The 15,198-nt window shown below is 38.0% G+C and overlaps 1 protein-coding gene across 2 annotated transcripts in view; it reads right to left on the bottom strand.

Moving 5' to 3' along the window:
• LOC115411568 (collagen alpha-1(XVIII) chain-like) overlaps window positions 1–15,198 on the bottom strand; it is a 192,055-nt gene that overhangs the window by 72,889 nt on the left and 103,968 nt on the right. For both annotated transcript variants that reach the window (XM_030123758.1, XM_030123759.1), the window contains exons 3-5: window positions 11,277–11,524; window positions 9,271–9,441; window positions 6,374–6,505 (exon numbers count right to left, since the gene is read on the bottom strand). In XM_030123758.1, coding sequence (XP_029979618.1) covers window positions 6,374–6,505; window positions 9,271–9,441; window positions 11,277–11,524 — 551 coding nt within the window. The remainder of the gene's footprint in view (window positions 1–6,373; window positions 6,506–9,270; window positions 9,442–11,276; window positions 11,525–15,198) is intronic.

The raw sequence follows: 15,198 nt of genomic DNA, 5'->3' as shown, positions 1-15,198 counted from the left end.
GAACATAAAAAAGCATCTAAAACCACTGTAATTTGTTAAACTATGGGTTTTGCTGGTTATTTTGTTGCTCCTTTTACACAGCAGTTGTTATGGGAATATGTCGCCTTTATTCGGGAACGAAGTCTGTGTAAACGAAATGGTGGGATCATTTGGTCCCACCTTTATCGTGGCTTTGAAACGCTTTGTAAGGTGGAACCATGATTCCGGAACACTATGTAAAAGGAACACCTCTCGTTCCGCAACCAAGGTGTGATGTTTTAAAGACAAACATAACAAGTTATACTTCCTCCCACTCCATTTCGAATGTGCAAATGAAATCATGTATATGTATATGTTTTTTTTTTTCCATGACCTCTCACTACCTGTTTTAATTCTAAGGACTAAGTAAGATTACTGTGTCTAATTGCATATTGAAAATAAACTAAACTACAGGGTGGGGAAGCAAAATTTACAATATTTTGAGGCAGGGATTGAAAGACAGTGTATGACCAATTAGTTTATTGAAAGTCATGAGAATTTATTTGCCACAAGAAAATTGACATAATAGAAAATGTTTTTATTCTATGTGTCCTCCTTCTTTCTCAATAACTGCTTTCACACGCTTCCTGAAACTTGCGCAAGTGTTCCTCAAATATTCGGGTGACAACTTCTCCCATTCTTCTTTAATAGTATCTTCCAGACTTTCTCGTAATAGTTTTGCTCATAGTCATTCTCTTCTTTCCATTATAAACAGTCTTTATGGACACTCCAACTATTTTTGAAATCTCCTTTGGTGTGACGAGTGCATTCAGCAAATCACACACTCTTTGACGTTTGCTTTCCTGATTACTCATATGGGCAAAAGTTTCTGAAAAAGTATGGATAATAGTGTTAGGTATGATTATGACATCAATATATGTTTGGTTTCAAAACAATTGATGTAGTGCCTGCTGAGAAAAAAACAAGTAAATGTTCATTGTAAATTTTGCTTCCCCACCCTGTAACAAAAACCAAAAACTGCGACCAGAAAGATGTTGAACTGGGGAGACGCCAAGCTCCGCGAGCTGTTGTCACTCAGGGCGGATGACTCTATCCATGCTAACATTTGTGGAACGGTGAAAGACGGGCCAATTCTGGAGAGGCTAGCAACACCACTATGCTTTAAATTTCCGACATGCAAGTTATACGTCACACTATACGCTGCACCACCACCCCTTTGATTCCGGAATGCAGGTCCGTTGGGTAAAACTCCAGCCTGTCGAACCTCTGTTACTCCTTTGGCTCAGCTGTGGAAATCGGTCAATAGTGGAAAAAAGGTGGGATCACCATCTCACCTTTCTTTGTAAAAGTGCCTAATGTCACAGACGATCATGGTGTTTCCACAATGGAGCTTCAGGACATCCAAACGGTGACAAACTGCATTTTATTTTGTTGATTCTTAACAAGTATTGGTAAGATTATTTAGTTTAGTTTAGTTTATTTCGAATATGCAACAAAACCAAGTAATCCCATTCAGTCTTTACAAATGAAACAGATTAAAAGAAAACAAAACAAACAAAAACCTGTACATATTCATGAAAATAAAGTGACGTCATTTGCATATTTGAAAAGGAGTGGGAGGAAGTATAATTTATTTAATCCCACCCGTTCTCCACAAACAGTCTATCGTTTAGCTTCCTATTAGCATAATATGTGAAAAATCAAGTCCCTTGGATCAGTTAACCTCACTTCTCTTCAATTGTCATCATTCTTGTCATTCTCATCATTATCAGTTCAGAAGTTATTAATCACTTTAGATAAGTACATGCTTTTGGTTTCTGGCAGTTGTTTAGGTCTTTGAGGGTTAAAGACAAAAATCCTCTGGAGTAAAATTCACATTTCTTCCCAGTTACTGTTAACCCATAAGGACCCAGTGTGACTTCAGTGTCAGTTCCCGAATGAATTTTTCTCTCTATTTAGCCTGTCCTAAGTGATTTATCACCATTTATTATAAAATTATCCTCTTAATTTTGCATTTTTTTTCTGGTGGAAATCATCTATTTTCACAAGTTTAAGTGACTGATCATGTAGAAGCTCATAAAAGTTCAAAATAAAGTCAAAGATTATTGTATCAAAACAGAAAAAGTCACTTTTTCTTCAGTTTTTTTCTGTCAAATCTCTCATTTACTGTGTCTCCATTCACTGTCATTGATCCAACTCCATGGGTTTTACTGGTGAATCAATGTTATAGAAGATGACGATGTTTCTACGGTAACTATGGAGTCTCTGAACGTCCAAATGGGTCATATCTGATGACCATGAACAGATGACAAACTATTTTATACTAATTATATACACGGATTGATAGGATTAATGGATCAACAGTTTAGATCAGTAGATGCTTTTGGTCGACGGTGGATGTTTGGGTGTTTATGGGTTAAACATCACGACGGTGGATATCAACATGCTTGTAAATATGAGTAAATATCAAAAAGCTGATATTTTTAAAGAGTATTTGTAACAACAGGAAAGGGTTGAGTTCACACAGTAGAACATCTGTCGCCAGTGGAAAAAGTCTGAATGTAAACAGGAATATTAGGGGGAATATCCATATTCATCAGCCATGTAAACAGCTGATGAGCTGTAACACTCACACGTTGCTTTGGATTACTTACAAATTTAACATCTTGAATCAAACACTGAAACTCAGATACATTTTCTTGCTCAGATAAAACATAAACTCCACCTCCCTGCTCCATACAGAACTGCATTCCCTTTACTCTGAGCTATTTCCTTTTCATCATCCCTCCTGTTACTTTGGGACAAACACAGCCTTCTTGTGCAAATACCGATCGGAGATGATTGGAAGGAAACTGACAAAGCATTATTTTCATTTTACAAGACCACTGAGTGAAGAATACAACTTTACATATGTTGCTACCTCTTCTACTCTGCCTCATTAGTTTTAGCTTTTCCATTGACCCTCAAATTTCGCAAATAAAAATGTACCTAATGGAAAAATAACAATTTCATCAAAAGTCTCATTTTTTGATTAAAAATTTTTGTGCTGGCAAAAGGTGGTTTTTCGGGCGTAGCGCAAATGGTATATCACACAAAACTACAACGGAAAGACCTTTTTTCGCAACTAGAGTCGGGTGAATTTAAAAAACAGATGTTGATGTACGTTACAACAAGTGAAGAAGAAGAAATATGTTGCGGTATGTGTGGACACACCAGGAAACCCAATCATTTTTTAACCCTTTCATGCATGAACTATGAGAACCTTAATCACAATTTTTCCTCCCTGTTTTTATTCCTCTTTAGGCATAAAAAAAACAATGTGATTAACATTTTTATATGAACCTATTTTTCATGGAGTTGCAAAAATATCCTTCAGATGGATATGATATGTTTAATATTTGAAACCAAGAAATGTATATTTACTGATCTACTGTGTGAAAACTATGAAATAAAAACACTTTTAATGCTCCTAATCTGATGTTTTCTCATATTTAAACATACTCTAATACTAGTTATTACTCACTTCATGGAGATAATATACAAAAAAAAAAAAACATTTTGTCAAAGAAAAAATGATAATTACAGTCTATTAACAATCAGTAATTGATTTACACTCAAACATCTCACTGCATATCAGATTTATCAAGAAAAGCAAAGTTACATGATGCATAAGCGTCCACTGTGTTGACTGATATGGAACTAAAACAACAAAACCCATGAATATACAAGAGAACAGCTGGAGGATAACTGTCCACTGTAGTGACCACTATGCATGAAAGGGTTAATTTAATACAAGATAGAGGGGTAATATATAATAATAATGAATATATCTGTAAATCAACACCATATTTACGTTCGTCGCCATGTTTATGTAATGACTTCTGATGTCATGTTGCGTTAATAAATAAACAAATCATCGGATTTGTGATTTAACCCTCCGGTATCCTATCCAGCAAGGCCCTTACTAAGCACCAAGTGTGCCTTTTTGGCACACTTGTAGAATAATATATATAAAAAAAAATTCATACAGTTTGTTTTGAATTCTTTTGCACTTTTTTCTATTTCATCAACTTGAGCCGTAAATAAAAATACCAAATACTCAATAATTGTCACATTTTTTAACCCTTTAAATTCTGTGTTTGTAATGTAAACAAACCATTTTTTTTGGGATGCAATAACAAAAAAAAAAAAAAAATTTTCAATATACTACATAAAAAGTAAGTGGATTGCATATTATTTGATTCTTGGAGCCTGGCATATGTCAATGATTAACAGCTACATTGGTTAATTTGCATGATTATTTTTGGCGCTAGGTCAAATGTTCAAAAATACTAGCATGTGTCACCAAGTGTGCGTAAAATGCACACCTATAAATCAAACTATTAAATATTATATATGAATTTATTTTTCTGCTTTAATTTGATTTGATTTTTGTAAATCAAGGTCAGCCCTAATCATACATATCAAATGGAAGAAATAGTGCGTTTTAGGCACACTTGGCAGACAGATGCTAGTCTTGTAATTTTCTTTTGTTTACAATGTGCACATTTTAGTCGGTGGCCAGAATTTTAAAGATCATGCCAAAATGAACAACTTTTGAATTCTAACCTTATTTAAATTGTGAAAAATAATATGAAGTTTTTTAAAACAAAGTGCAAAGTGTGCCTAAAAGGCGCACCCGGATACCAGAGGGATAATGGAAAAACCAACATTACATATTTCAGTTTTTTTGACATTTAGTAAATCTCATTAAAGTTTTGCGCAGATGAACTTCCCCATCGTAAACTCCCGCTATAGTCACACGGGGATATTTTCACTTACAATTACATGGCATTAAAATCTCCACCCTTGTATTCTCACTATTGTCCGATCCTGCTCTTCTTTTTAATTAAAGAGTTGGCGTTCACAGTAGCGCCATGTGTGAGTCACTCAACATGACAGAACATCAGCTATATTCCAGAAATGTAAATCACATGCAGCTTGTCATTTATGAGCTCTCACAGGATAACGCAGTGCTCATAAACACATGCACTCATTCATTCCTCCTCTCCTGTGGTGGTCATAAAATTGCCAACAATGACTATTGTATTCACGTCTCAAATGTATAATAAGAACCCGCCCGAATGCCACGGTTGTTTCTGCAGTCAACAGTGAATTTAACATCTATTCTTTAATTACTGATCCAAACAAACTCTACACTGTCAAAGCAAAGAATAAACAAAGAATAAATTAAAAGCTGAAGATGAAGAGACAGAACAGGAAATAGTGGGAATATGCTCATTGCTGCAATAGGCGATAACTGGTTGTTCACAGTATTTTTGCACACTTATATATGTATATTTCTTTAATTATCATTTTGATAATATATTGTCTAGTAGTTAATATTGTACAAACTGCTGTTGTAATTGTCTCTTAATATCCTAATAAAGTGATTTAATATGTATATTGGTTTGTTTTTGCTTTGTTTATTTATCTATTTAAAATTTGCATTAAAACCAAACAAAAGGATTATATAAAAGAAAATCCAACATTCAAAAAGGAGCAAGATGAAGTTAAACTTATAATTTTCTGCCCCATCCTTCAACCTACCCTAAATTCCTACACAAAACACGAAATTACTATACATATCAAGGATAGATTGTCCGTTTTACAGCAGCGTTTTTCATTAAAAAAAAAACAAAAAAAACCTGTCCTTTTCGTAGCAGTAATAGTGCACATATCAAAAACAAAAATAAACTCTGTCCTTTTCATAACAATAATACACATATTAAAAAAAAAAAAAAAAAAACTGTCCTTTTCATGACAATAAGACACATAAAAAACAAAAGTAAACTATCCGTTCCATAATAATGCACATAAAAAAAACCCTGTCCATTTCTTTCTATTTTAATTGTCTTAATATCTTCATAGAGTGATTTAATAGATAGATAGATAGATAGATAGATAGATAGATAGGTAGATAGATAGATAGATAGATAGATACTGTAGATAGATAGATAGAATCTGAATGATTCCCCCAGTGCAGTTTCGCATACAAAACAATTCATATATAAAACATGCAATATATAAAACAACATTAAAAAAAAGTTGTTGACTGATTTGCCATTGAGCAAGGCACATTTGTTCCTCAGGCGCTTGATATGGCTAGTGATGAGTTAAAAACAAAAGGTTAATTTTAGTGTGTGGTGCACGTCTACACGTGCCTATATACTGACAAATAAAGAATCTTTATCTTTGTGGGGTTTTTTTCTGTTCTATTGATCATTTCTTTCCTGCTACTTTTCATTTTACTTGATTGGAGCAACTGTAACACCCACCCTAGGATTAAAAAAGCATTCTGATTGTGGTTCTTGTATACAGACACGGTGGTAAATCCAGGATGTTCCAGACTCACCACAAACCTCGCCAGACCCGTTCCTCCAGCGTTCCCGACAAAGATCCCTGAGCTGGCCTCGAAGGTCAGAGGCTGAGGGCTTCTGGTGAAGGCGACCCGGTGATACTCCTCACAGTCCATGTAGAGACGCACCTGAGGGAGGAGGACACCATGAACACATGATGGATTTACTGTTGAAATGAGCTCATATTTAAGCCAGGGGTGTCAAACTCATTTTAGTTCAGGGGCCATATTCAGCCCACTGTGATCTCAAGTGGGCCGGACCAGCAAAATGATAACTGTGAAAAAAGTAAAATTATATTATGAACAGGTTTACATCTACAAAGTTTCCTTAAAAATCTGAATAACATGAACAGCTTGAATTGTCTTAAGAAAAACAAGTGCAATTTTAACATTTTAACAATATTCTGCCTCGGTTTATCAGTTTATCATTTACACATGTGCATTACAATCGCACAAAAGAGTTAGTAACAGGCAGAATATTGGTAAAGTTGCATTTACTTTTCTTAAGACATTTCCGTTTGTTCATATTTGTTCAGGTTATTCACATGTCTTGTAAAAGTATAGTTTGGTAATGTAAACATTTTCATGTAATTTTACTTTTTTACACCAAAAAATAGAGAAAATGTGGGGTTGTCATTATTTATAGGTTACTATGACAATATTTTATTGGTCTGACCCACTTGAAATCTAATTGGACTGTATGTGTCTGTATGTGGAACCTGAATTAAAATGATGTTGACACCATTGATTGTTAATATCTAAAGTGTAATTTTTGCATTTCACAAATTCATCCCGCGGGCCGGACTGGACCCTTTGGCGGGCTAGATTTGGCCCCTGGGCCGCATGTTTGACACCTGTGAGTTAGATAAACACTGAAAGGCCTTTCTACTAATTGAAAACAAGTCATACACACAATAATTAATATTCAGGTATTAATCACAATATAACAATATTCTCAGTATGTCAGGTGTTCCCTTTAGATATTCTGCATTATACCTATTTCTGAAAGTAGAATTTTCCAATTACGACAAGTGATGCTAATGTCCATCCATCCATCCATTATCCACCGCTTATGTGGGGCCGGGTCGCGGGGGTAACAGTCTAAGCAGGGATGCCCAGACTTCCCTCTCCCCAGACTCCTCCTCCAGCTCTTCCGGGGGGACCCCGAGGCGTTCCCAGGCCAGCTGAGGGACATAGTCTCTCCAACATGTCCTAGGTCTTCCCCGAGGTCTCCTCCCAGTGGGACATGCCCGGAACACCTCCCCAGGGAGGCATCCAGGAGGCATCTGAAACAGATGCCTGAGCCACCTCAGCTGGCCCCTCTGGATGTGGAGGAGTAGTGGCTCTACTCCGAGCTCCTCCCTGGTGACTGAGCTCCTCACCCTATCCCTAAGGGTGCGCCCAGCCACCCTGCGGAGGAAACTCAATTCGACCGCTTGTATCCGGGATCTTGTCCTTTCGGTCATGACCCAAAGCTCATGACCATAGGTGAGGGTAGGAACATAGACTGACCGGTAAATCGAGAGCTTCGCCTCTCGGCTCAGCTCCTTCTTCACCACAGCTGACCGGTACAGCGACCGCATCACTGCAGACGCTGCACCAATCTGTCTGTCAATCTCACGCTCCATCCTTCCCTCACTCGTGAACAAGACCCCAAGATACTTGAACTCCTCCACTTGGGGCAAAGACTCTCCGTCGACCCAGAGAGGGCAGACCACCTTTTTCCCGTCGAGAACCATGGCCTCGGATTTGGAAGTGGTGACCTGCAAACCGCCCCAGGGCACACTGAAGGTCCAGGCTCGATGAGGCCAACAGGACAACGTCATCTGCAAAAAGCAGAGATGAAATCCTGTGGTCCCCAAACCGGACCCCCTCCGGCCCCTGGCTGCACCTAGAAATTCTGTCCATAAAAATTATGAACAGAACCGGTGACAAAGGGCAGCCCTGCCAGAGTCCAACATGCACCTGGAACAGGTCTGACTTACTGCCGGCGATGCGAACCAGACTCCTGCTTTGGTCGTACAAGGACCGGACTGCCCTTAGCAAAGGGCCCTGGACCCCATACTCCCGAAGCACCCCCCACAGGATACCACGAGGGACATGGTTGAACGCCTTCTCCAAATCCACAAAACACATGTGGACTGGTTGGGCAAACTCCCATGAACCCTCGAGCACCCGATGAGGAGTATAGAGCTGGTCCAGCGTTCAACGACCAGGACGAAAACCACATTGTTCCTCCTGGATCCGAGGTTTGACTATCGGTCGGATCCTCCTCTCCAGTACCCTGGAATAGACTTTCCCCGGGAGGCTGAGGAGTGTGATCCCCCTGTGGTTGGAGCACATCCTCAAAAAGGGGGACCACCATCCCAGTCTGCAAATCCAGAGGTACTGTCCCCGACTGCCACGCGATATTACAGAGACGTGTCAGCCAGGACAGTCCCTGCACATCCAGAGACTTAAGGTACTCAGGACGAATCTCATCCACCCCCGGGGCCCTGCCACCGAGGAGCTTGCCAACCACCTCGGTGATTTCGGCTTGGGTGATGAACGAGTGCACCTCTGAGACCTCAGCCTCTGCTTCCTCTATGGAAGACGTGACAGTGGGATTGAGGAGATCCTCGAAGTGTTCCTTCCACCATCCGACAACATCCCCAGTGCTAAAACAACAAAACCCATGAATAGACAAGAGAACAGCTGTAGAATAGCTGTCCACTGGAGTGAAGGCTATGCATGAAAGGGTTCAACTGTTGCTATCTTATAATTTAATCATGCTTTTAGATGTAAAGCACTTCAGTCTTCTTTATGTTGTTGTAAAATGTTATATAAATAAACTTTGATTAACTGATTGATTGATTAATTGATGTAAACAGGCTCCACGCTGACATTAAACCCACCTCTGTGTCCTGAACTGTGAGCGTAAACCTCGCCCATCTTCCTGTCATGTCTCCCATTTTGAAGGAAGCGGCTTCTTGGGTTCCACCTGTCGTTCCGGGGTCGGTGTAGTACAGGATGACTCTCTGAGCACCATCCTCCACTTCTGACAAGGCTACACCTAAGTGCACGATCTTTACAAAAATAAATAAATTAGAAGACATAGAAGTATCATCGACATGTACGTACAGCAGAAATATTTGTGTTGAATTTGTGTTAAAGGGGTCATATTTTGCTAAACCCACTTTTATCAGTCTTTGGTTCATTTATTTGTGTATTTGGACCCTAATAGTTCATAAAGTTTGAATTTGAACCCTCCAGGTGCTGCAAAACTATCTTTATATTCATTCCGGCAAAAATCAAGTGGATTTCTTTCTGTTTACTTGGAGTCATACCGGTCAATGATTTTAATGCAGAGCAGAGATATATTTTACATATTTTACTATTGATTGCTAAAAAAATAGTAACAGCAAATTGGAAGAGTGTCAAATCACCAACGGTAATAGAATGGAAACAAAGACTGAAACAAGTGTACACTATGGAAAGAATGACCGCATCATTACAAATGAAAATAGATCTTTTTAAGCGGAGATGGCACATGGTCGAAGACTATTTGTATAATTAAACTTTTTGGGTTGTTGACGAGAATTGCTCTTATAAGCCCTGTCATGAGGTGTTTTGTATTTATATAGATGTGTGCATATGTGTACAAATATATGAATATTTCAATATTTGGCAATGTATCTATAGATGTAGTATAATATTTGTAACAGTAATAATACTATGTGGTGTAATTTATTTTTTATTCATGTCTTGTCTCTGATGTTTTGTTCTGTTTTATATTGTGCAAAAATCTAAATAAAAAGTTCCAAAAAAAAAAAAAAAAAAAAAAAGTCAAGTGGATTTCTACAACCTGTTTCAATTCCTGCTTAATTTGTTACATTTTATAACTAGTTACGTCACATATAAGGTCAAGACTTCCGATGAGGATTTCTCAGAGTACAACATAATTGTTTGTCAGCAGCAGCACTTGCTGTAAAAACTGAAAATATGTCCAAACTTTTACCTAAAATGATCAATTGTTGGTCGTATTAACAGACACAAGTGGCTGAACAGGACAGAAAAGCAAGGTCAAAAACCTGGAAGGGGCGGGGCATGAAGTGGCTCATTTGCATTTAAAGGGCCAGCGCTCAAATCAACCTTTCTGGTGTCATTACTCAGAAATAAGGTTGAAGATGGACCTGTGGAGTTGAATTAATCAAGAATTCAGACCCAAACACAGCATTTACAGTTTATGTAGACCACAGGGAAAAGTTTTAAAATGCATAATTCCATAAAAAAAAGCAAAATATCACATCTTTAAGTGATTTACACCCTTGATTGTAATAATATCCTCCTTATTTTGTGTTTTTTTTTTTCAGTGTAAATCATATATTTTCCAATATTTAATTTAGGGGTTGGGCTCATTTGCATTTAAAGGGCCAGCGCTCAAATCAACCTTTCTGGTGTCATTACTCAGAAATAGGGTTGAAGATGAACCTGTGGAGCTAAATTAATGAAGAATTCAGACCCAAGCAGAGCATTTACAGTTTATGTAGACCACAGGGAAATGTTTTAAAATGCGTAATTCCATTTTTTAAAAAGCAAATTATCACTCCTTTAAGTGATTTACACCCTTGATTGTAATATTATCCTCCTTATTTTGTGTTTTTTTCAGTGTAAATCATGTATTTTCTTATATTTAATTTAGGGGTTGGGCTCATGTGCATTTAAAGGGCCAGCGCTCTAATCAACCTTTCTGGTGTCATTACTCAGAAATAGGGTTGAAGATGGACCTGTGGAGTTGAATTAATGAAGAATTCAGACCTAAGCAGAGCATTTACAGTTTATATAGACCACAAGGAAATGGTTTAAAATGCATAATTCCATTTAAAAAAACAAAATAAGAGAAGGAAAAGTATCATCTTACTTTCTGGTAGGCGTCTGTGATGGCGAAGAGCACACCTCCTCGCCGTGTTGTGGGTTTAGCCGTGACCGTGATGGCAAAGTCATTGTAGAACGGATCTGGGATGAAGGACTTCGTCAGGCGGCCCACGTTAGCGTCTGGTCCGAAGCTGTAGGCGGGGTAGCCCTCGAAGCCCGTAACGAAGGATACGGAAGGAGGGAGGGGAACGCCGATCAGCTCCGTCAAATCCAAGGAGCGATGACCATCACGATCTGAGGAGAACATGGAGGTGGAAACCATTTTAGACAAAATGTTTCAAGTCATAAAACTGTCTGATTTATTAGTGATGTACTCACACTTAAACCCTTTATAGAACACTCACAGAAATACTCTGAAATTCAACATTTCAACATGAGTGTGTTATTGGAGGACCTGACAAGAATGTATTACTTTTGTGAAATGTTTCAAAAATTTTTATTGTTATGTATGAAGTTACAATATTTGGTTCCTTTCCTTTATGTGGCAAAAAATAAATAAATCCAAGAAGTATATACCGTAAATTCTGGACTATAGACCGCACCTGAATATAAGAAAATAAATTTTGTACACGTATAAGCCGCGCCAGTTTATAAGCCGCAGGTGTCCACCAGTGGCGATTTCTCATAGACTGCAAGAGAAGCCCGGCTTCCCCTATCATTATGAAAATTAAATGGTTAAATATGTTCGGTTGTGTTGACATTTCATTGACTACACGTGTTAAAACACGTTCATCTCACAGACGAGTTCGTTCAGAATCAGCTTTATCACAAATCATCAGACTCCATGTTGTTCACTTCTCATACATTCCCGTTGCGCTGTTTCCTCATACGATCTATGGTCAGTGCATTTCCCCGCTGAAGCCTGGCTTCTATGGGAGTCTATGGGACCGAGTGGAACCTTTTTTTTCATTGCGTCAAAACTGGACGGTAATTGGATAAAGGTTTTCTTTGAGTTCAAATGAAATTATTCCCTGTATGTAAATGGGTATGATATGTGTGAGCTTGCTGTCATATCTATAGGTTGATTCGTTGTTAATATGATGATTAAAAAACAAAAGACAAAAAACGAGGCAATAAAAGGATAGTAATAAAAGCACATTTTCTCTTTCTTTTTTTTTTGTCGGTGGACTTATCGGGGTTTCCTTTGGATTCGTGCCGATAGGGGATTGACTTGCTTTTGCGCCAGCTGTGGATTCACGGACTTAAAATGACTTGAAAGACACTTGAAAGTGAACAAATTTTTGTTTTTTGTTAGAGTAGGACTTTTAATTTATTTTTTTAAAATATAAAGATTAAAAACAAGTAATTATGTCTGTTGTGATATCATTTTCATTTAACATTACGCACGACGTGCAGTAGGGACGAGATGCCACGGTACCGAGCCGTGGTACCGAGCTGAGCTGTGGTACCGAGCCATGGTCCCACGGCGCCATGGCACCTGGCACCGAGCCGTGGCACCGCAGTACCACGGCTCGGTACCAGGTGGCGCAGCACCTCGGGGCCAACGCTAGGTGCCGTGGCACCGGTAAAATCGTCGTATAAGCCGCGTCGGAGTATAAGCCACAGTGTTTAAAGCGTGGGAAAAAAGTAGCGGTTTATTGTCCGGAATTTACGGTATATAAAAAAATACAAGAAAAACATATGTATTTAAGAATACTAGAACATCCCTTTTAGAACTGCTGATCCAGACCCCTGTCCACATCCACATTTTCTCTTTGAAAATCATTCCTTACATTAGTACCATTACTTCATGGTACCTAACAAAGCAGGTACACTCACTGTTCACGCAGAGGTGAAAGGTAAATGGTTAGTACTTACATATACAGACCTTTATGGTGCCCAAAATGCTTTACAAAGCCACACATGCACCCATTCACAGTCATACACCAGTACACCAGACTCTGACCTTGCAGACTCTGCAGACCACATTTGACCTGAGATTGTTGCCTCACTGTCTTGTAATGTGTGCAAAACTGACAAAAAATAGTCACTTGCTCAATAAAAGGTTAAACCAGGGGTGTCAAAGTCATTTTCTTTCAGGGGTCACATTCAGCCCAGTTTGAAGTGAAGCAGGCCGGACCAGTAAAATAATAGCATATGAATGAATGAATGAATGTTGAATGAATGTTTTTATTCTTGTGTCTTGCATAAAAAACATGCCCAGCCCTTACATGGGCTTACAAGACACCAAAAATACAAACCAAAAATCAAACACCAGACAATTGGCACAATAGATATGAACAAAACAAAATACGGACCTATTTAAACAAACACATCTGCCGCTTTTTCCAGGCTTTACAAACAAATAATGCTAATTTATATACATTAAAACTAAACAACCATTTCATCTTGTCATCATCAGTGCTCCAAAACAAATCAGGATTTCGGATACACATATCATCAAACAAAGGGGCTCTCAGTTCATCATATAGAGGACAATACAAAAGAAAATGTGATTCATTTTCCACTTCCCCCAAAATCACACAGTCCACAAAGTCTGTTTTCTTCTGGGGTTTGGGTCAATCTCCCAGTTTCTACGGCCAAGGGAAGGATTCCTGTTCGCAACTGAGCAATTAGGGACATAGCATAATAGCCTGTAAATAATGGCAACGCCAAAATTTTCTCTTTGTTTTTGTGCAAAAATACTACTTAAATTTTTTTTGATTATGAAAATATTTAGATTATGAAAATATTTTTATTTTATTTTTAATCTCCTTTCACTAAAAAATGTTAATAACCTGTAAATAGTGAAATTTCTTAAGAAAAATAAATGCAATTTAATAATATTACGCCTCAACTTATTATTTATACATGTGCATGTAGAAGCCAATAACGTAATAACAGCCGATAAACACAAAATACGTAATAATAGGCAGAATATTGTTAAAATTGCACTTCATTGTCTTAAGCCATTCCAGGTTTTTCATATTTCTTTGGGTTATTCACATTTTATCATTAAAAGATAGTTTGTAAATGTAGAAATTTTCATAAACTAATATTATTTTTTCACATTAAACCCAGAGGAAAGTTATCATAATTTATAAGTTGCTATGCTATTACAGTTCACCTTCACTGTTAATATCTTCAGTGTAATTTTTGCACTTTGAAACCTTTATCAGGCCAGTTTTGGCCTGCGGGCCTCATGTTCAACCCCCTGCTTTAAACAAATACACAAGTAAGTAACCATCAATCAAAAGGAGAAACAAAGAAATAGTCAACTTTTCGCCCCCCAGAAACAACAAGAGTAAAAGAATTATTAAACACTGGAGTTTGGCAGGCGTGTATTGGCTTTTTGCTGTTGCCAAGAACCTCTTTAATCTCAGTCACAGCAAAACAAAGTTTGTTTGCCTTAGCATCTAAAGCCAGATGTCCCTCTTATTAAAACTAAAAGCTTCAGATTGCTTCATTTTCATCTCTGGGGTGAAGTTAAACTTTTAATTTCACCTTTTTACTTTATGCTTTTGCTGATTCATTTGACGTGTATTTTAATCGCCTTGGGCATTCTGAAAATTGCATTGTTTTTATCAACTTGTTGTAATTCCTTCAATTAGGCTATGGCTTTTATTGTTGACTGAATTACCTTTTTATTACTCTTATCACCATTGTTTCTGTTGTTCGCTGCTATATTGCAAAAGACGCTCCTATCTTAATATGCTTTAATATTGCTACATATGTCTTAACGTGGAAATAAGTTAGCGTTCTCAGTAGAATTAGCATTATCGCTCATTCGATTTTCTGGAAAGCTCCGGGGTTGATCGTAAAAACTGCTGCCTGGTGAGGTCGATATAGATAATACACAGAGAGGAGGAAGGATAAGGAGCTAGGGAGGGCCTGGAGTCTATGTTTACCCTGGTGGGTTAACCTGGCCTTGGGTCAGAAGACGGAAACGTGGCTCCAGAAATGTAAAG

This window comes from Sphaeramia orbicularis, chromosome 20 (assembly GCF_902148855.1).
Source record: "Sphaeramia orbicularis chromosome 20, fSphaOr1.1, whole genome shotgun sequence".
NCBI lineage: Eukaryota > Metazoa > Chordata > Actinopteri > Kurtiformes > Apogonidae > Sphaeramia > Sphaeramia orbicularis.
The sequence above is the reverse complement of the archived record's forward strand: the minus strand, read 5'-3'. Positions and strand labels throughout refer to the sequence as shown.